The 20618-nt window shown below is 40.1% G+C and overlaps 1 protein-coding gene across 1 annotated transcript; it reads left to right on the top strand.

The window, feature by feature from the left end:
* Positions 1–739: 739 nt before the first annotated feature.
* THBS1 (thrombospondin 1) lies at positions 740–20118 on the top strand. The gene is made up of 22 exons (XM_067558024.1): positions 740–1022; positions 1319–1410; positions 2318–2895; positions 3506–3581; positions 3854–4050; positions 4213–4338; positions 5903–5996; positions 7840–8013; positions 8223–8399; positions 8797–8970; positions 9570–9697; positions 9837–9989; positions 10501–10719; positions 11349–11456; positions 12295–12454; positions 13004–13122; positions 15272–15506; positions 16027–16254; positions 16381–16652; positions 17168–17265; positions 17393–17532; positions 18290–20118. The coding sequence occupies exons 2-22, from the start codon at positions 1344–1346 to the stop codon at positions 18295–18297; spliced, it is 3531 nt and encodes a 1176-aa protein (XP_067414125.1). The 5' UTR covers positions 740–1022; positions 1319–1343; the 3' UTR covers positions 18298–20118.
* Positions 20119–20618: the final 500 nt, after the last annotated feature.

The raw sequence follows: 20618 nt of genomic DNA, 5'->3' as shown, positions 1-20618 counted from the left end.
GGCAGCTGGCCTTTTAACACTGCGGACTTGAATGGGGCGGGAAAGGGTTTGGTTTTTTGTTTTTTGTTTTTTTTTGCAAGCCGGCCCAGGATCAGAGAAACGCGCCGCGCGGCAGCCCTACCCCGCGCCTGGCGGCAGGACCAGGTGGGCCCTGCACGTGTCACACCTCCCAGCCCCGCTGCGCAAAGGGCCCGGCGAAGATGACCTGTCAAAAGAAAGGCAGACCAGGTTCCATCCCGTGCACACGAGCACCAGCCCAGCACCGAATTAACGTCTGGAATATGAGTGGGGAGAGCGGAGCGGGGAAATCGGCTCTTTCACTGGTGCCTGCTTGTTCCTCCCGCTCTCATCTAGCCCCTGGTGCTGGACTAGCCCAGCGAGGGGGTGGCCTCACGTACTTGATACTCTGCCGAGTTCCCAGCCCCCGATCGGCGTGGAGGCAGGTACCTGTGGAGGGCTAGAACAGGGGCATGGAAGCGCCCTCTGCCAGGTGCTGTGTCTATAGAACTGAGAGGCTGTAGTGTGATCACCGCCCCCCCCCCTTTTTTTTTTTTTTTTGTGTTGGGGGGAGGGAAGATTTGTTTCTATCTTGTTGTGAGGTAACTGGATAAACACCAGCCCGTTTCCTGCCCGGCCGCCGCTGATTGGCCCGCGGGACTTTCAGGAATGTGAGCGACCCCTTAAAGGCGAGAGCAGCTCCTGCAGCCACTTCAGTGCACCGGCCAGGGGCTGACAGCCAAGGGAAACCCGCGGGGGCTGCAAGCAGCTACCGATCCGACCCACCAAGCAGGACTCAGACTGCGCCAAGAACACTAGGGACCCAGCCGCAGAGAGACACTGGCACTGCCCACGCAGGGGCTTTGCTGAATGCGGGCACAGCGCTAGAGACAATAACTCACCTACAGTCACCAGGAGAATCCACGGGCTTCCGAAGGATATTGATCGCTCTTTATTCACTGGCTACAGAAGATCTTTCTTCCCCTGGGTGATCTCTAGGGTCTCCACATCTTTTTTCTGTAAAGGTAAGTGCTGAAGCAGCACTTTTCTTTCCCCTCCCCCCGCGACTTAATGTAATTTCTAAGAGACATAATCAAACCAAGAAGTGAGGGGGGGAGAAACAACTGCAGTGTGTGTGAGTGGGGGGGTGTATCTAGCTACAGATGCGCTCTTCGGTAGTCTCTTTCCCCCCGCACTACTTACCCCTTTGCAGTGTTTTCCTTCTTCAGAGCACCTGACAAACCGATTGATTGCCAATGCCTCCAAAGGTTACTTTCCTGAATGTAATGACTATGAGACTTCCTTCTATTGTTGTTTGAAGGTTTGTCTGGAGACACATCTCTGCCATGGGGCTATCAGGCGGACTTTTTCTCCTCCTAATGCTAGGTGTCTACGGAACAAACGAGATCACAGGTAAGAACAGTTGCTTCATTCTGTATCTGGCAATTATAGATGTATTGTGTCAATACTAATGGTCAGGAATGTTTTTTAAAAGCCTTCTGGTATCTTTGGTGCAGACTTTGAAGGAATGAAACCTTAAACCGTGATGAAGAGCTGCTTTGATATTTCTAGCCCACAGAAATGCGTTAGCCTGAGGAATATTCAGATTAGTGGTTATGAACTGCAAATTATTTCCTCCAGTGCAGAATTTATGTAACCTTCAAACAAGGAGGGATTGAGCACTCAAGGACTTCAAAGCAGAGCATGGTTTACCCAACTTTCTACAGTAGGCAAGGGGGGAAAATGTAGCGGAATAGCTAGGAATTCTTCCCTATCTTGCCTATACTGTGCATTGTTTCCCAGCATCGAGCATGGGGACTACATAGAGAAATTACTTACATACTTGTTGAGATCAGTGAGCTCTCACCTTAGATTTTAAAATGGGATCTGACAGGTATGGACACTCTGCTCTCCTGCCCTTCCATCTCCTGATGTGCTTCCCCTCCTCTTAGTGCTCAGAACTGCAGGAGCTGCCCACCTACCTTTGTGCATCAGTCAGGATGTCACCCACCCTCATGTGCTGCCAGCACCCCCGCAGGAATGCACCATGCACTTCTGCACAGCAACCCTCTATGGGACTGAACTAGCTTCACAGCTGCCCCTGCCTGCCCCGTCTCTCCTCCAGCTCCCCAACCTATTGGACTGTCCAGGAACTCCGTTTTAAAGCACCCACTCAGTCTTGGTGGACACCAGCCCCCAGTGGGACTGAGCTAGTTTCCCAGACCCCAGCGCCCCAGTGTGCTCCCCCACCCCAGAGGTTGCACTTCCACTCAGCCCCTTCCTGCCTTTGTTCACAGTGCTTGCCCTGGTCTCTCCACAGAGTCCGGGGGAGACGATAACAGTGTGTTTGATCTCTTCGAACTCATCGGCTTTACTCGCAAGGGGGCCGGACGCCGGGCGACTGGGGTGCACCTGGTGAAGGGCCCGGAGCCCTCCAGCCCTGCTTACCGCATCGAGGATGCCAACCGCATCCCTGCCGTGCCTGATGACAAGTTCCAAGATTTGCTGGATGCCATCTATGCCGAGAAGGGCTTCATCTTGCTGGCTACCCTCCGGCAGGCCAAGAAGAGCCGGGGCACCCTGCTGGCTGTGGAACGCAAGGACAGCTCCGGCCATATCTTCAACCTGGTGTCTAACGGCAAGGCAGGCACTCTGGACCTGAGCCTGTCCGGTGATGGCAAGCAGCAGGTGGTGTCAGTGGAGGATGCCCTGCTGGCCACTGGGCATTGGAAGAATATCACCCTGTTTGTGCAGGAAGACCGGGCCCAGCTGTACGTGGGGTGTGAGAAGATGGAGAACGCTGAACTGGACATCCCCATCCAGAACATCTTCACCAGGGACTTGGCCAGCAGTGCCAAGCTCCGCATCGCCAAGGGTGGAGTCAATGACAACTTCCAGGTGAGGCTCCTTCTCTCAATCAGCAGCTTCGTGGGTCTTTCCCAAGGAGAGAAACCCTTAAAGGCATAATGGCCACACCTAGCCCCCTAGAAACCCAGCTGTAGTAATGAGAACAGGAGCAGCCACTGATCAGCTTGTGCAAGAAAACCGTCCACATCCAATATAAATAGTCTTCAAAATCTACTTGGATGCTTGCATGTTAATGGTGGGTTGTAGAACATCCTCTTAAAGTCCAAGCTCAGTTAAGCTTTAGACTCACTGGGTGAAAGACGGTGAATTTCCTAAGACTACAACAAGAACTTGATGTTTCTGAACAGATATAGTTGTGCAGCAAATGTTTGTAAAACAAAAATACAAATCAGGAATATAGAGAGGAGAAGAGAGGACATCATGCGTCTGGGGAGTTATTGGACACAGAGCTGGTGGGAAAGTGTTCAGAAATAAGGCTTGCTATCTTTGAGTAAAAGGGGGTAATGATGTATTCTGGACACATGCTGCACCCTACTGTCTTTGAATTTTATGTTTAAACTGAAACTGGCTTTCTGTGCAAAATTGCACTTCTTTCCCCTGTAGCTGCTACAAAAAGTTGTAATTTTTCCTCTGTCCACAGGGAGTGCTGCAGAATGTGAGGTTTGTCTTTGGAACAACCCTAGAAGCCATCCTAAGGAACAAAGGTTGCTCCAGCTGTAAGTGTGCAACTTTTTCTGAATCCACTGACCTATTGAAAATAAGATTCCTCAGCATGTTAGGAAGACAAGTTGAGACAGAATTTGGAAGTATGCTGAAATGCAAACCATTATTGTATAAGAAATTACATGACTTCTAGACAAATAAATGGACCTCGTGACAGCTGTTACCAGGTGTTATCCACCCTTTGATGAATGATGAATTTTTCACTTGTAATCCTGAGAGATCAAGTGCATGTATCTATAATATGTATTTACTATTTTGTTTTTAGCCACTAGTGCGATCATTACATTGGACAATCCCATCAATGGCTCCAGTCCAGCTATCCGCACTAATTACATTGGCCACAAAACAAAGGATATCCAGGCAGTCTGTGGCTTCTCCTGTGATGAACTTACAAATATGTTTGTGGAACTGCAAGGATTGCGGTCCATGGTTACAACACTTCAAGACAGAGTGCGCAAAGTGGTAAGTGCCAAGTAAATCCAAAGGAGTTTTCATTAGCTAGTATTTGAGAGTAAAATACAACTTGCCCCTGAGACTTGTAGACTAAACTACAGGAGTTGAGACAAAGGAGAGATTAGTACGGAAGACACCCATAATGCTTTTTTTCTTTTCTCTTTCATTAAGACTGAAGAAAATGAATTGATTGCCAAAGTGGTGCAGATCACTCCTGGAGTGTGCATTCATAATGGAATTCTGCACAAAAATAAAGAAGAGTGGACTATTGATAGCTGCACTGAATGTACTTGCCAGGTAAAGACTTCTTACAGTTCACAACATCTATATATAAACACTTGCATTGGCATTGCTAACTGCTGCCTAAAGGTATTCATTTATGTAGAAAAATTATTCCTACACAAACTAAGCACACAAACTGCATATTGTATCATCCTCTGAAAGACCCAGCTAGCACCAGTGATGCAGTAAGTTGTGCTCTAAATGCAGCTTTCATTTGATGATACTGAAGAAGCATTTTAGAAGGGAGTAAGCTAAAACATCCAGCTAATATAGTAGTCTATTATCCAGGCTATTTCAGTGATTTGGGGGATGCCTCTGTTTAGTTTACGCAAACCAAAAAGTAAACTAAGTTTTCAGCAGTACAGCAATTTTATCTTTAGAGTAGCCAGCAGGTTTCCTCCCTGAAATGTGTGGGGTCCAAATTAGGCACTCAGTTGTACCTTTTACTGACTTAAATGAATAGGAATGAATCCCTGCAGTTCACTAGAAAATGTAACAATTAAAAGAAAATCCTGATTCTATAATGAAGCTATCAATGCCACTGAGTTGGCAGACATTTTGCAGCCTGGAAGGAATGACTGTTTCATAAAGTTGGTAACTGCTAGCTAAAACGACCACAACTGTACAAGGAATTCATTCTTCAATATGTTCTGTTTCTGTGGAATGCTATAAAATATCTTAAAATGCTGAATGTCATAACTATAATCTTTACTATAAATCTATAAATCTTTTTTTAAAATTCCTTATATGGCCTTCCTCAAATCTTAATTATACGTTCTTAAAAACACTTTGGAATACAAATCTACCAAAGCAGCTGGTGGACTTGTCTGCATCAATTGGGAAACCAAAGGCTAACTACTAAATGTAAATGGAATATTTGTAGATCTTCATGTTTTCTTTAACTGGTACTCAGCTAATGATATTGCAATTCTCAATATTGAATACTGGTAGCTGTCACAATCACTTGCTGCATTATTTTCTAAAACTATAGCAATTAGAAGGTCCATTCTCCTAAAAGGAACAGCACTGGCAAAAGTATACACTGCATTTGAGTTCTCATTCAGTCTTCTGGTGGAGTGTTTTTTTGTTTTTGTTTTTTTTGTTCTGCTTTCAGCTCAAAGATCAAAGCCACATCTAACTATAATTTATGGATTGCTGGTTTTTGAGCCAATTCCACACAACTCACTTTATATAATCAGTTTAAATTCAGATTAACACATGAGAGCTGGTTTCAGTTCTTTGATAGTTCCTTCAAAGTTTGACATTATATTTGGGATATTATGTAGCAGAGTTTGACTCAGACATTTGGCAGTTTCTCTGGCTTAATTTCTACAAATTCTACAACACTGCCACCATTGGCTGAAAAGGAACTAAAGAATAACTTGGGAAAACTGATCTATGAATGATTAGAACAACTACCACTATTGTGCCAGCTCTAAATACGACAAGGAGTTGAGCACTAGCCATACTACTGAATCTTTTCCAAGCAGTTCAGTTCAGATAACAGTCTTTAGCTTTTGACATTTTTCAGCTAACACTTTATTTCTACTTGCTTAGTTGTGATTCTCTTTCTTTGTAGAATTCTGCCACTATATGCAGGAAAGTGTCTTGCCCCCTCATGCCTTGTTCTAATGCCACCATTCCTGATGGGGAGTGTTGCCCACGGTGCTGGCGTAAGTAGTCAAATTCACTCGGCATTTCTGCCATAATCTGCTCTGCTGGCTCACTAAGCTAGATGTACTGTACTTAAAATGTACTCTAAATATCACAAATTGGATATAATTGGAGGACCATTAGCCTTAGTTTGCAGTTAACTGAAGTCTGAGAGCCTTAAAAGATCATGCAGACATGTTCTAAATAGACTATCAATTAGCTATATTAAATTCTAATAATCGCTTCTCAAAGTATTGACCACTATGATCCTGGAAGCATGAGGACATATCAGACAGACCAGGCATAGATCTCATTGCATGTCTGCAATGACAGAACGGTGGGATGGACAATTCAGATGTGGTGACCTACTTTTGAATTTGCTCTTTATAGCACTGATCCAAAGAAACATGGAAGGAAACATAAAGAAAGCTTAACTGTCCCTCAAAAGCCTGTATTAAAGTACCTTAGACAAATCTAGTCTGATATCATAGGTATTGAAACTGGAATACTCTAATACCAGTCAAACACATGTCCTTCTTTTAAATCATCTGAATTTGAAACTGCTATATTTGGAAATATAGCATTGTTTGAAACTCTTCCTTTATTGCATAGTGCAATTATAAAATAAACATATTTGTATACATATTATAGCCTCAATAATGATATACTATTATAGCTTCATATCAACTTTTTCCAACAAAACACTTGATTTTTCAATATAAAATTTGCAGAAAGACTTCTTCTTAAAATATCAGAGAAGTAAAGCTGTTATCAGGTCTTCTGAGAACAGTTTCTCTGATTAGATCTCTCTTCCTCCACAACAAATAACTATACTGTAAACTAGTTACAAGAATATTTTGTTTTGATTATGCTTTTAAAAAAAGTGAATCTTCACAGAGCAGACCTCAAACTAGTTTTTAGCAACAGAACTATGAATATGACATAACATTAATAATGGATTTAGGAATGACTATAGAAACAAAAATAGCATAGAACTCAAGTTATGACACTTGTTTGCTTTTGATATATCCCAGTTATTGCTGTATTAGATCTGAGTGAACAGAGGGTGCTTGTATAGTAAATAAGTAGCCTCATATCTTCAAAGTTTATGGTGGAAAAATAAGGTGGGTGCTAAAGTTACAACACATGTACCTTATGTCTAGAGCTATGCAGAGGACGGAAATTCTGTTTCATGAAGGATTTTGAAATTTGGCTTCATTTTGAAGATGAACAAAACCTGAACATTTCAAATTTCCCCAAATCAAAGTTTTGAAAACTTTGTTCTGGACTGATCAAAACACTTCATTTTGATCTCAACTCTTTAAATTGTATAATATAAAATAAACTTCCCAACAAAAAAGTGAGACATTTCATTCTGAAAATGTCAAAATGGGACATTTTGACATTGTTAGAACCTTTTTCCAGGTGTTTCTCCAAAAAGAAATTTTGGCAGAATCAACGTGAGTTTGCAAAGCATTTAGATTTTGATGGAACTGCATTTTCTGACAAAAAATTATTCGGTTGAAGATTTTTCCAAACAACTCAATTTATGGCCTAATGAGTTCAAGACAAGCAGCAATAGAAGATGGGCAAGGGCTGCATGTCCTCCCTCCAAACAGTGAGTTGAGAAGCTGGGAAGCTATGAAAGTAGAGCACAGCTAGTTCAGTGCTGTTTTGCTCTTGTCTTCCTCTATGCTTGCCATTGAGACTTTAAAGTTCACGCTGAAATGTTTTGCAAGAGAAAGGCAAATGATGACATGATTGTAACCTTTGATTTCTTGGTGGGGAATAAGGGCTTAAACATAGAAGTTTCTATTTTCTAGACTTACTCAAGTTTTAAACAGAAGTGTACTTCTCTTACAGCCAGTGACTATGCAGAGGATGGCTGGTCTCCTTGGTCTGAGTGGACTTCATGCTCTGTGACCTGTGGGAATGGGATTCAGCAGAGAGGTCGTTCTTGTGATAGTCTCAATAACCGCTGTGAAGGCTCCTCTGTACAGACTCGGACCTGCCACATTCAGGAGTGCGATAAGAGGTGTAAGTATTTCATCTGCTTGCATAGTTCATAAAACATTACCTGAGCCTACCCTTGACTTATACCATTGTAATTTAAGTATTAAGCTAACACAAGTCAGAGTAATGATTTAAACCACAATAAGCTGCTTACAATTCTAGGAACAGTACAGACATGCCTCTGAGCTCACAGTTCTCTCACAGATGGTAATGGGTGTTTGTCTTTTCTGAAGTCAAACAGGATGGTGGTTGGAGCCATTGGTCGCCATGGTCATCCTGTTCTGTTACGTGTGGCACTGGCATGATCACTAGAATCCGTCTCTGCAACTCTCCAATTCCACAGATGAATGGCAAACCGTGTGAGGGTGAGGCAAGAGAAACGAAAGCCTGCCAGAAAGACCCTTGCCCAAGTAAGTATATTGTTCAAATAGAGATTATTACATTGTTTAGCTTAAATAAAAAGCCTCTTGAGCAGGAAGTTGCTAAAAAATCTGTTCCTGGAAACAGTCTCCTGTTAAATCACCTGCTAGGTAAAACCTCATATTTAAAAAGAACAAAAACCAAAAAACTACTATTAATTTAGTACGTAATTTAATTACGATATTAATTTAAAAAATCAGTTTGAGTAACACTCAGGCTCTAATTTTAGCAAACTCAAAAATGAAAAACTGGGCTGCCATTCTGTCCTTTATTCTTCCATGATGTCTAGTGGTCTCGACACAAGTGCATCAGTACCTAGGTAGTACCTTGCTGAATTTACAATCTGTTCTGTGAGCACTTACATATTCCATGGATTTTATTTTGCAGTAAATGGAAACTGGGGGCCCTGGTCTCCATGGGATGTCTGTACAGTCACATGTGGAGGAGGCATTCAAAAACGTGGACGGCTTTGCAATGACCCTGAGCCTCAATATGGTGGGAAGGACTGTGTAGGTGTTGCCACTGGGACCCAGGTCTGCAACAAACAGGACTGTCCAGTTGGTGAGTAACTCATTCTAAATAGCATTTATGCAGCATGTGCACACATTTACATCCTCAAAGATTTGTGCAAAAACTACACCTCATCTGAGGTCTGTGTTACCTCCATTTTACTGATGGGGAAAACTGACTGAGTCAAACTCTCTCTTGTTACATTGCTTCAAATCCAGAGTAACACAACTGATTTCAGTGCCATTACTTTGGATTCTATTTATGTAACTGAGGGTAGAATATGACCAGAATAGCTGAATGACTGTCAAGACAACATAACAAGCCAATGGCAAAGCTGAGATGAGATCTGAATGAGTTCTTGACTCCTAGCCCCACGATCAATCCATTAGAAAACACTTCCTCTCTGGAGCTAAAAATGTAACTGAAACCAATGACTTGTTGTTTAATTTGGCACTCTAATGTCACTGTCATGTAGAATTTTACTGTTCATATTTTCCATTGGTTAGTGAAGCTGTTTTTGAGTTTAAAATGTTGCCATAACCCTCTAAAAATAGTCTTAAGTGTTTGTTTAAATTCACGTATTAACCATATGCAGCATAACCGACTACTAAAATGATTGAAGTTTACCATGGTCTAATCTTGTGTCTCAGATGGATGCCTGTCTAATCCCTGCTTTGCGGGAACAACGTGTACCAGCTCCCCTGATGGTTCCTGGAAGTGTGGTGCCTGCCCTACTGGTTACCGTGGCAATGGTGTTCAATGCAAAGATATTGATGAGGTCAGAAGGCTTGAGTTCTTGTTTGTGGCCTCTTTCTTTTAATAAAAAAGGACAAAACACTAAATTACAAGTTAAAAATCCAAATGCCCTAAAAATCCTGTCTCTTATTTTCCCTCCTACCCAATCTTTCTCACTTCAGTGTCAAGAGGTTCCTGATACCTGCTTTGTCCTCAATGGAGTGCACAGGTGTGAGAACACTGACCCTGGATACAATTGCTTGCCCTGTCCACCACGTTTCACTGGAACACAGCCTTTTGGTCGAGGGATTGAGGATGCCATAGCTAACAAGCAGGTACTGCCAAGTTGAGAATTTCCTGGTTTATAAAATCTCACAGTTGCCTTCTGTATTCTAAAGCACCTCCTGAGAAGGTTTGAAGTTTTCAGGAAGGGGAAAAAGCAAGTTCTTCAACAGCCTTCATAGTCTGGGAAATTAAAGGCTATCTAAAAAGAGACAGCATCATATAGACATATAATCTGCTGCAGTAAAATGAGTTTTAGAAGCACTTGCTTTCTTAGCCTTTTAAAGGTTGTGGGAAATTGCATATGTCATGAATTTGGGGGATGAACATTTTCTGAAATGTTGCCAGTTCAGAAATGAATACTTAACGTGTGACTATTTAGACCTATAAGTGTCGGATCCCCTTGAAGATGAATGGTTTGAACAAGAAAAAATAGTAATTAATGCCAGTATAGCAACTGTGGAAAACCACCATAAATTCTTCTTGCCTTAGTGGTACATTCAGGAAGCATGAGGGATAGAGACTTTTGCAGTGGATTTACTGTCTTTGTGTGTGGTCTTTTAGGTCTGCAAACCACGTAATCCATGCACAGATGGAACTCATGATTGCAACAAGAATGCCAAGTGCAATTACCTTGGCCACTTCAGTGACCCCATGTACCGCTGTGAATGTAAACCAGGCTATGCTGGTAATGGCATAATCTGCAGTGAAGATACTGATTTAGATGGATGGCCAAATGAAGACCTTGTCTGTGTTGCCAATGCCACTTACCACTGCAAAAAAGTAAGGAAATTCCCCTGTTCTCCCACTTACTCTTTTAAAAGATCACCTTAATATATATCTGAGGAATGTACTAAATGCTCAATATTTTAAAGGCTTATGAGACAGCCAGGCCTTTGACTGATTATAGGTACTAAGTTATCTACAGTGCAAATAAAGATAGGAATATATCCCTTTGGGAATATCATGCCACTGTCAAAGTATTGTCAGAAGTCCCAGATTGTCAGAAAACCTGTTATTACAATAGTTGAGTTATGCTTGTAACATGCAAGAATTCTGAACCCTGCAGTAATTACAAAAATACCATACATATTCCAATAAAAAGCCTATTTTTGGCCATCTACAAACATTCTCAAATGTCACAGAGGAAAGCTTTAGGCAAAAAAGACAGGGGAAGATTTTCAAAAGTGCCTAAGTCCCATCTTCAAAAATAAGATGCACTTAGGCTTCTAAGTGACTTTTGAAAACTTTATCTGCCATCTTTCGTAATTATGATGACTGGCCAAAATCAGTGGAATTTCACTGAGGTAACACTAGTGTAAAGGAGATCAGAATTATGCTGTATAGCTCTAGCTATTCACTCATGGTATTAATACTTGAGATAAAATATTTCTGCACTTTCTCCTTTCTAGGATAACTGTCCCAATCTTCCCAACTCTGGGCAGGAGGACTATGATAAGGATGGAATTGGTGATGCCTGTGATAACGATGATGATAATGATAACATTCCAGATGACAGGGTAAGGCAACGTGAAAAATTCAGACCTTTTGTAGTGTAGCTTTTCCTTTCTCCACTCCCAGTGGTCAAGTCCTGGCCTCTGACCTTAATCTTAACAGAAGGTTGTAGGAAACAGAAGGGTTCTAAGGAAAAGCTGACTATCTGAAAAGAGATGCCTAACTTTGATTGTTTGCATCTTCAGTAGTTTCAGGAACTAGGTGCAGCTGGCTGAGCTTTGAAAAGGAGATTGACTCCTGACTTCATGCTTTGTTCATTCATAGTCTCATGCAGGCAAAAGAATGCTTGAGACAGCTGATGCTTCAGCAAGTAAACATTAAAATTCCAGCATGCAGGTGGCTAACCTTCCTCCTCCCACTCCTCACTTCCACACACCAACTATTCTAGTTGTTGTTGTTTTACAATGGCAGCCTAACCAAGGTTTTCAGAATGTCCTTGTAAATATGGGGGACCAAATTCATCACTGCAGCAAGTGAGAGCAACTTAATCACGTCCACTATTTACACAATTGAACTTGGCTGAGATGCAAAGGGCTTTGAAATATTAACCAATGTTGTTAAATAGGGCACATGTTTTTTCCAATTCCTCCCAGACATCACTTTGGATCCATTACAATCTGGAGTGTTGTGTGTTTTTTTTGTTTTTGTTTTTTGTTTTCAAACTATAATTCTGATATGTCCACTGAAGAGGGTTTAACTATATTGAATTTTCAAGCATTTTCTTAACTTGCATTGATATCATCTTAAAACAAATGTTCTTGTGCATTTGAATTGTGTTGGTAAAACACCAAAGTAGTTCTCTCTTTATTAATAGTGGTTTGGTGCCTCTCCTCCCTCTTGCAGGACAACTGCCCATTCATTTACAACCCCCAGCAGTATGACTATGATCGGGATGATGTTGGTGACCGCTGTGATAACTGCCCCTACAATCACAACCCTGATCAGACTGATACTGATAACAATGGAGAAGGAGATGCATGTGCTGTGGATATTGATGGAGATGGTAAGGTGTTTTGTTGCCATTTCCACCCTCCTATACATATGCAGATAGTTCAGTACTACATAGATGGCTGTTATATGTTGCCTCTGTTGGTACCACTGTCCTGTACTGGATGGAAAGTCAGACCTGCTCAGATATGTGATCAAGGCACACCTAGTGACTGCAGGCCACTGAGGCTATAGGCACTAATACTATTACAGTCCATGGAAATTCTCCTTTTTGCTTAGGAGCAGATGGTCCAGAGTTATAGCGCTATTCACACTGGCAATGGGTGTGAGATCTAACTAATGAAGTCCTGTGCTACTCCATGGTTGTAACAGGGTCTCAATAGGCATTAGATACATTTATGTGGATTTTGTGTGTGTGTGTGTGTGTGTGTGTGTGTGTGTGTGTGTGTGTGGAGGGGGGGTGTTAATAACATACAAACTGTTTTCTTAATTGTCAGCCTTATTTCCTTTTTACAGTTCCACTGCCAGCTTACAGTATTCAGATTAGTAATTTTATGATCTATTTAAACCATTTGAATTCATCAGTTCTACTCTGCTCCTTTAGGCATTCTTAATGAAATGGACAACTGCCAATATGTCTACAATGTAGACCAGCGGGATACAGATTTGGATGGTGTTGGAGATCAGTGTGACAACTGCCCTATGGAACACAATCCAGACCAGGTAGGTTTTTGTACTCTGACCTCTATATCTATACCTGCTGTTCAAATCATATTTACCATTCAATTTTTATCCTCTGTTAACTGACTTATGACAAATTATGCCTTTATTGGGTGATAACATACCTCACGGGGAGCTTACATGGCTGCTAGCTATTAATTGAAAAATAAAATAATGGAGGTTTGTGGGACCCTTGCACGAACTCATGTGTGTCATAATCATTTTCCATTAAAAATGCTCAGATCTGTAAACTTGTCTATGAATCTTGTCAGTTGCAGTAACTCTGGGAGTGCAGCATGAAATTCACATGGGTAACAATTCTACAGTGATTTTGCTGTTCAGTCTGGGGTGTAGTCAAATGAACATGTTGTACAAGAAAAACTAAGGCTATGTAAATTACAAATAGAGACATGTGCATTACTAGGGCTGGAGTTTAAAAAACCCACTAGATCCCATTTAGCTAAAATAAGAGTAATGTGACTCAAAGCAACAGTTGATTTTTTTTCTGAACACCAAACATTTGCCATGTGCTTGACATTAATGAAGGGCGTATGCTGAACATCACAGAGTGTGCTAGGAACAGAAGTAAATCTTAGGCATGACAGGACCAGAGGTTTAAGTAGTATTGTGCATTCCATTTCACTTTGTATAGACTCAAGTTGCTTTTTTGAAGACAAAAAGTTATAGCAGTACAAAACAACCACATTTCAAAAGACTGCCTTTGCTATACATAAAAGACCATGCAACCTGCTTTTCCCTCTTTATGGCAAAGGCTCAAAGGCATATTCAAACATACATAAATAATATGAAGAACTAATCTTTACAAGATTAAGTGGGGTTGAGAGGTTTCCAGCCCCTCCCACTGAATTTTCTGGTTCTAAGACACTCAAAGGCAGCAGCGGGTAAAGTCTGTACAGTCCTGTCCACTGAAAGACAGTAAGATTAATAGCTTCAGGGGCATAACTGGAATGCCTGACTGGTCCCAGAAAAGTTGTTGCAAATCAGTGGAATCCAGTGTAGTACTGTAATTACCCCAGTGTTACATACAATGATTTATTTTATGCTTATAAAATTAGGTGGATTTACATTTACCATTTACTTGACTTCTTTCTAATAGGTAGTGGTGAAGTGGGGGAAAGCATGATCCATTCTATTGTTTTGTTAGGTTTTTCCATGGTTTTCATGGAGTGTTCCCTTGAATAGTGGTTTTAAATTAATCCACAAAACTCTCACCTGTCAGGTAGAATATTAAGTTAAAAATAAGGTAAACTCTAGCACTTGTAACTATACAGAATGTGCTAGTTAAAATGGCCTCTGACATTTCAGTAACTCCTGGGCTCTGAGCATGTCTGCAAGAATATAGGCCAGGCTAACTTTTGATAGCCCTGACAAATCTAAAGCTAGATGCCATGTCCTCATATTACATATACTGACTAAGCAAACAACTAGACGCTAAATTATATACAAACTGCAAGCAGAAGAGTGTTTTCCTGGCATAGCCCACTACTAAGGGAAATAACTATCTCCTTCCAATACCACAGTCTGAATGTGTATAGAGGGCATTCAAGGTTGTTTCTGTAATTAAGAAAATTATGACATGGAGTGAAAGCCATACAAGTCTGTCAAAACATGCTTATAATGTAAGAATGCTCTAATGGCTAGGTATATGCCAAAGTCAGTTTCATATGGTGTTTGGAACAGAGATTCAGGGTGTAAGAAGGAGGGGAAAGTGACACTCTTATCTCTGCAGATCTCAAAGAGTAAATGGAGACTAGCCTGCAGAGGCAAAAACCTTACATTCATAATTGTACACATCCTGGGGGAAAAGCTGGAAATCACACTACTCTCTGAGCCCTATATATTCAGATAAATAAGCCTGATGCAATCGGTTAGTGAAATGTTAATAATAAAGTAGTTCAAAAGAAGTTAGCACAGCTGGTCTTATCTGAATCACAAAACAAGAGTAAGAATTGAAGACTGGTCCTTTTTTTTTTTTTTTTTTTTTTTCTTTAAGTGAATAGCAACCCTAAATTACTCCAGCTTTCCAGGTTTGTATTTGTTTCTCTCTTGCCAGCATCCTCAAATGCTGCAAGAAGTGATGTGCATTTTAAAGCTTGTTCTTCAAGTTTTCCTCTTCTCCTTCCCCTATCAGGAAGATAGTGACTCTGACCGCATAGGTGATAAATGTGACAGCAATCAGGACATAGATGAAGATGGCCATCAAAATAACCTAGATAACTGCCCCTATGTGCCCAACGCCAATCAAGCTGACCATGACAAGGATGGCAAAGGTGATGCCTGTGACCATGATGATGACAACGATGGTATCCCAGATGACAAAGATAACTGCAGACTGGTTGCCAACCCAGACCAGACTGACTCTGATGGTAAATACGATGACCATTATAATAGCAAAACCAGTAATTTTCCATAAAGGCTTGTCTAGCATTGCATAGATATGTTTAAAAAATGTGCTAGGAATAACTTTTGTTTTTAAAAATCCTTTTTGAAAAGAGAACAAGTGTGTACTGTTTGTATTTGTGTTATATCATTTCTTTTTACTGCAGATCTTATGCTGATTCCCAGTATCTTAATGAAGTTTGGGCATATGCCAAGGTGGAATAAATATTGGGTTGAGGAGAAAGGGTATGACCAGATAGAGATCATGGTTACTGTAATTAATGTAAACCTAAGGCATATCTTTAAGAAAAATTTTCTTGACACTAAGATACTGAGATGAATATGTAAAGTAAATCTAGACTTCTTACAAGAATCTATTTTGTAATGGGTGACACAGCCAAAACATTGCAACAGATGTATGACTTTGATGTATCACTACAGTTACCTCATTCTCAAATTATGCCAATGAGTTTTCAGAGTTGTCATTGTGAAGCTATACTTTTGTAGGTGATGGACGTGGAGATGCTTGCAAAGATGACTTTGACCAAGACAATGTGCCAGACATTGATGATATCTGCCCTGAGAATGTGGACATCAGTGAGACAGATTTCCGTCGATTTCAGATGGTTCCCCTGGATCCCAAGGGAACATCACAAAATGATCCTAACTGGGTGGTTCGTCACCAGGGTAAAGAGCTGGTTCAGACTGTCAATTGTGATCCTGGACTTGCAGTGGGTGAGTAGAACATTTTGGATCCTCTCTCCTAATAGTGTCCTATAAAAGTCTAAACTTAGTTTTAGGTCCAGTTTAAGGCTAAAAAAAGCAGAGGCTTCAGACTTGGTTTCCTTATTCTTCACCCAGGATTTGATGAATTCAATGCTGTGGACTTCAGTGGCACATTCTTCATCAATACAGAAAGGGATGATGACTACGCTGGCTTTGTATTTGGTTATCAGTCTAGCAGCCGTTTCTATGTAGTCATGTGGAAGCAGATCACCCAGTCCTATTGGGACTCAACACCAACCAAAGCTCAGGGATACTCAGGTCTTTCTATCAAAGTTGTGAACTCCACCACAGGTCCTGGAGAGCACCTTCGAAATGCTCTGTGGCACACAGGAAACACTGTTGGGCAGGTAAGAACTTCATTTTTGGTTAATTATTTTCTTGCACCATAGGACAGGCTTTGTTCTAACAAAGAGCATGGTAATTGTGGGGAGTTTACGCATCCTGTTGCTCTTTGAAGGGGCTCTTAGAAGAAATAATAACTTGTAATTTGTAGTTAGGTAATTTTTGAGTTGTAGGATTTTGTGTATAAACTTGATTGTGAAGCATATGTTCATAGTTTTCCTTTGGACTAAGGGACTCTACTGAGTTTAAAACAAGTAGGGAGTCCATTATTTATGATGGTCTTCTGAAACATTCAACATCCAGCACTAGGCAAACTGAATAATTAATTAAGAACCTCCCTAGGAGCAGAGCTAAATCAGGCTCTGAATGGAGTCTTTTGAAATCCATCTATCTTTTGGATACACTGTCCAGCTGCAGGCCCTTATTTTGCATATAAAACGCTTCTCTAGATATCATGGTGTCAAAATATTGGCTAAATAATTGGATTCCTCTGGTTATTTATAGTCATTCTTATTTTTAGGTGCGGACCTTGTGGCATGACCCTCGTCACATAGGCTGGAAAGATTTTACTGCCTACAGATGGCGTCTTAGCCATAGACCAAAGACTGGCTACATTAGGTAATCATTACTCTCATAGATCTGAAAGGACTTGAGGGCAAATGTCATTTTGGCAATATTTGGTCTTATTTAAAGATAAAAATTTACCACAGCTGGCAAGGATGATTTATTACCGCTCTTCTTGCAGAGTTGTAATGTACGAAGGGAAGAAAATCATGGCTGATTCAGGACCAATCTATGATAAAACCTATGCTGGTGGTCGGTTAGGATTATTTGTCTTCTCTCAAGAAATGGTGTTTTTCTCAGATCTTAAATATGAATGCAGAGGTAAGGATGATATCTTGTTGGCATGACATTTTACTGAAGTACATTGAAATAACTAAAATGTTTTTCTTCTGAGGAAACTCTTTAAAATAAACTTAAAGATGAAATTTATCAATTTCAATTCTGTGAGATTATACAACATTTTATATATAATATTGCTCTTGAGTCACATACAGGATTCCCTTTGGAATCTGTTCAAGTTGTGCAGTGAGGGGTACAGAACATCCTGTTAACAAATTTTGCATAGTTAAAAGTTAGCATTCACTTAAAGTGATATTTTGAAAAGATTTAATTGCAGGACAATGTTTTAAGAGGCATATAACTTTTTTTACTTCATGCCTTCAACTACAGCTAGTGATTTTTATTTTATTTTTTTAAATACCTGGCCAGATTTTTCACGTGCATGTGTACAAATTCCAGTGTGAAAAGACAAAATCCTTACTTTTATATGAATGTACCCATATGCACATGCAAACAAATCCCATCAGTCTTGGACACATACACCATGGGTTGTGCATACATTTTGCATGTACCAGCTGAGTTAGAGTGCATGCACACTTGAAAACCTAGCCTATCCCAGAACTTAAATCTTTCATACAGTCTGACCATTTCATACAAAAGTCTGGCTCAAGAAATTGCTACCAATGGGCAAAAGAGTGCTGTTCTGATTAGTCCCTAATCATAATTATGATTTATAATACTGAAATATTTTAATTCATTCGGTAATAAATTTTGTCTTTTTTCCTCCCTTCCACCACAGATCCATAATCACAAGGTTATTGATCCAGAGACTATTTAAAAATGCTGGTATTGCACCTTTTGAAATGTTTAATTTTTTACAAATCCTGGGACCATTGTATTCCTTCCTTCCTTTCTTCTGCCTGCACAAGTGTGGACTCAAAACACATGACCTGCCTCAAGAATGCTTTTGAAAGAATGAAACTGAAAGTACACTCAACATTTGACCTCGGCTAAAATGAGAGGAAACATGTATTTTTCATGAATGAGAATTTGTCTTCATCTAAAAACCACACATTTGCTTCAGTAAGAAAGACATTTGCTTTGCTGTTTATCACAGTGCAATGTCACTGCCTCTCTTTAACTGGTGGTCCCACCAAGTAGCATTTTTGTAATAAGAACATCTTTGGATGTGCTGTGGACTACTTAAAAACTAAAGACATTTCAGTATATGGGGAAAGGGGATTTGGGGTGGAAAGGTGGACTTTTAAAGGTTAAACAGAAAATTGCCATGTTTGTCTAAAAGGTGTCTATGCTCTCTGCGGTTTATATCCAGGTAACTTGGAGAAACTGTTACACACTTTGTACTAAATATCCTTCAGGTGACGAAAATATATTCCTTGATTTCTTAATGTAGATTAGCTGTATTAGTGAGTTAATCCATACACTATAAAATAGAAACTGTAAAACTGATCCCCATTGGGGAAAGAGGAAATAAAGATTGACACACAGGGTTGCCTCAGCTTGGTGAGAACCAGGATTCACAATTGGAATTTAGTGCCATTGCCTGATTAAATACAGATATTTATTTTATTCCACATATAGCAAGTGCAGAGAGAGCAAGAACTTCAATAAAGGGTGCTGGAATGCACACCAGCTCAATTAGCACCTGTGCTGCCTTCAAGGAACAAGCATTTGTGCTTTATATTTTATGGTTAAAAAGACACAACAACAACCAACAATAGCAACATTCCTTTTTCTACAAATTTCATGGACTTTTTTTTTAATAACCCCTCACTCTTTGGGAGGAGGAAGAAGGCTGTAGATAAAATTTAAAGTGTAAAATATTTATTTTTTACCTATTCTGGATGTTATGATGACTGAAGGACTATTGATAAAACGAAACAAAAAAAATGCGTCAAGACTATCCGCATAATCATTGTTACAAGTCTTCAAGACTGTACAATTGTAAATACAGATTATTTATTAATTCTGTTCCATACTAAAGCTAGATTTTAGTTTAGAAAGCTTTTTGTGTGCATCAGATAGCTGAGATGTATTCATTACAAAGAGCAACTTTCCCATAAAGAATGTGGGGCACAGGGAACAGCAGCAGGGAGGGATGGGATGTTTGTTTTTTTTCTCAGTCAGTGTTCGATGTGTTGGTTTAATTCTTTGTGCAAGGCAGTTGGCAATGGCCTGGCAGGCTATCTTTCTGCTTCTTAAGAAACCACATGTCCTATTTAGATGCTGTCAGTTCCTGTCTCTTGTGCCTGTTACTGGAGAGACTGGACAGCATTTGTTACTAGTTAAACATTTTACATTAGTGCCATTAGATGTACATGGTGTTTTAACATTGGTCAAGAATATGCCAGACAAAGAACAGAATCCCTGCCTGGACAAGGTTGCAGACTAGAGGCACAAATGCCACTTGTCTGTAAGGTGTTGGATTGTAGCCATGTATGATGTCGCAAGTCACACATTTCAATGATCATTGTGTAGTGGTGGAAGTAGGAGTGCTTCACAGAGAAAGTGGGATTTTAGGAACTCCTGAGCAGGGCAAGGGGTGGCAAGACATACATTAATTGAAGCCTGTTCCAGGTGTAAAGGGCAGCATGATTATACTTATAATCCTTTCTTTCCAAAAAAGGAAAAAAAAAATTAACAAGGTGAAACTTTTACATACAAATATTACCTCATTGTGTGACTGAGAAAAAAATCTTTGAATCAAGCAGAGTTTAAATGTCTAAAACTTTAAAGCTACTGTAGAACTTTAAATGCTGTACATAGTCAAATTCTTTTGCAGAAAAGTGTATTCCCAGTAAGAAAATGGCATTGAAACAATGTTAAATACTATTTCTAATGTTGTTATATTTTTCTGTCATCTTGTATACCATTGCTTGTATTTTTATAAATTATTTTTCTCATTGCCATTGTAATAGTTAATCTCAATTATGTAGATACGCTATTTAAATAATTTATCAGGAAGTGCTACCTGTAGAGTTAGTGTTTCTATTTTTATAAAATGTTTGCACACTGAAGATTTTTTGATCCCCCTCCCATGTTTTTGCTAGTAGCATAATTTTCTAAGAACATGTTTTTGTACACATTTTTAAGCATTTTACATTTTA

Source organism: Emydura macquarii, unplaced genomic scaffold (genome assembly GCF_026122565.2).
Source record: "Emydura macquarii macquarii isolate MOO-44397 ecotype Brisbane River unplaced genomic scaffold, CSIRO-AGI_Emac_v2 contig_1876, whole genome shotgun sequence".
NCBI lineage: Eukaryota > Metazoa > Chordata > Testudines > Chelidae > Emydura > Emydura macquarii.
This window is presented reverse-complemented; position numbering and strand designations above follow the sequence as displayed.

What these genes read in the sequence shown, in the direction of transcription:
- THBS1 (XM_067558024.1), top strand. Translation starts at nt 1,344, where the DNA reads ATGGGGCTATCAGGCGGACTTTTTCTCCTCCTAATGCTAGGTGTCTAC. An exon ending in GAGTCAATGACAACTTCCAG is followed by an intron (nt 2,896 to 3,505) that starts GTGAGGCTCCTT and finishes CTCTGTCCACAG; the next exon opens with GGAGTGCTGCAGAATGTGAG. An exon ending in TCAGGAGTGCGATAAGAGGT is followed by an intron (nt 8,014 to 8,222) that starts GTAAGTATTTCA and finishes TCTTTTCTGAAG; the next exon opens with TCAAACAGGATGGTGGTTGG.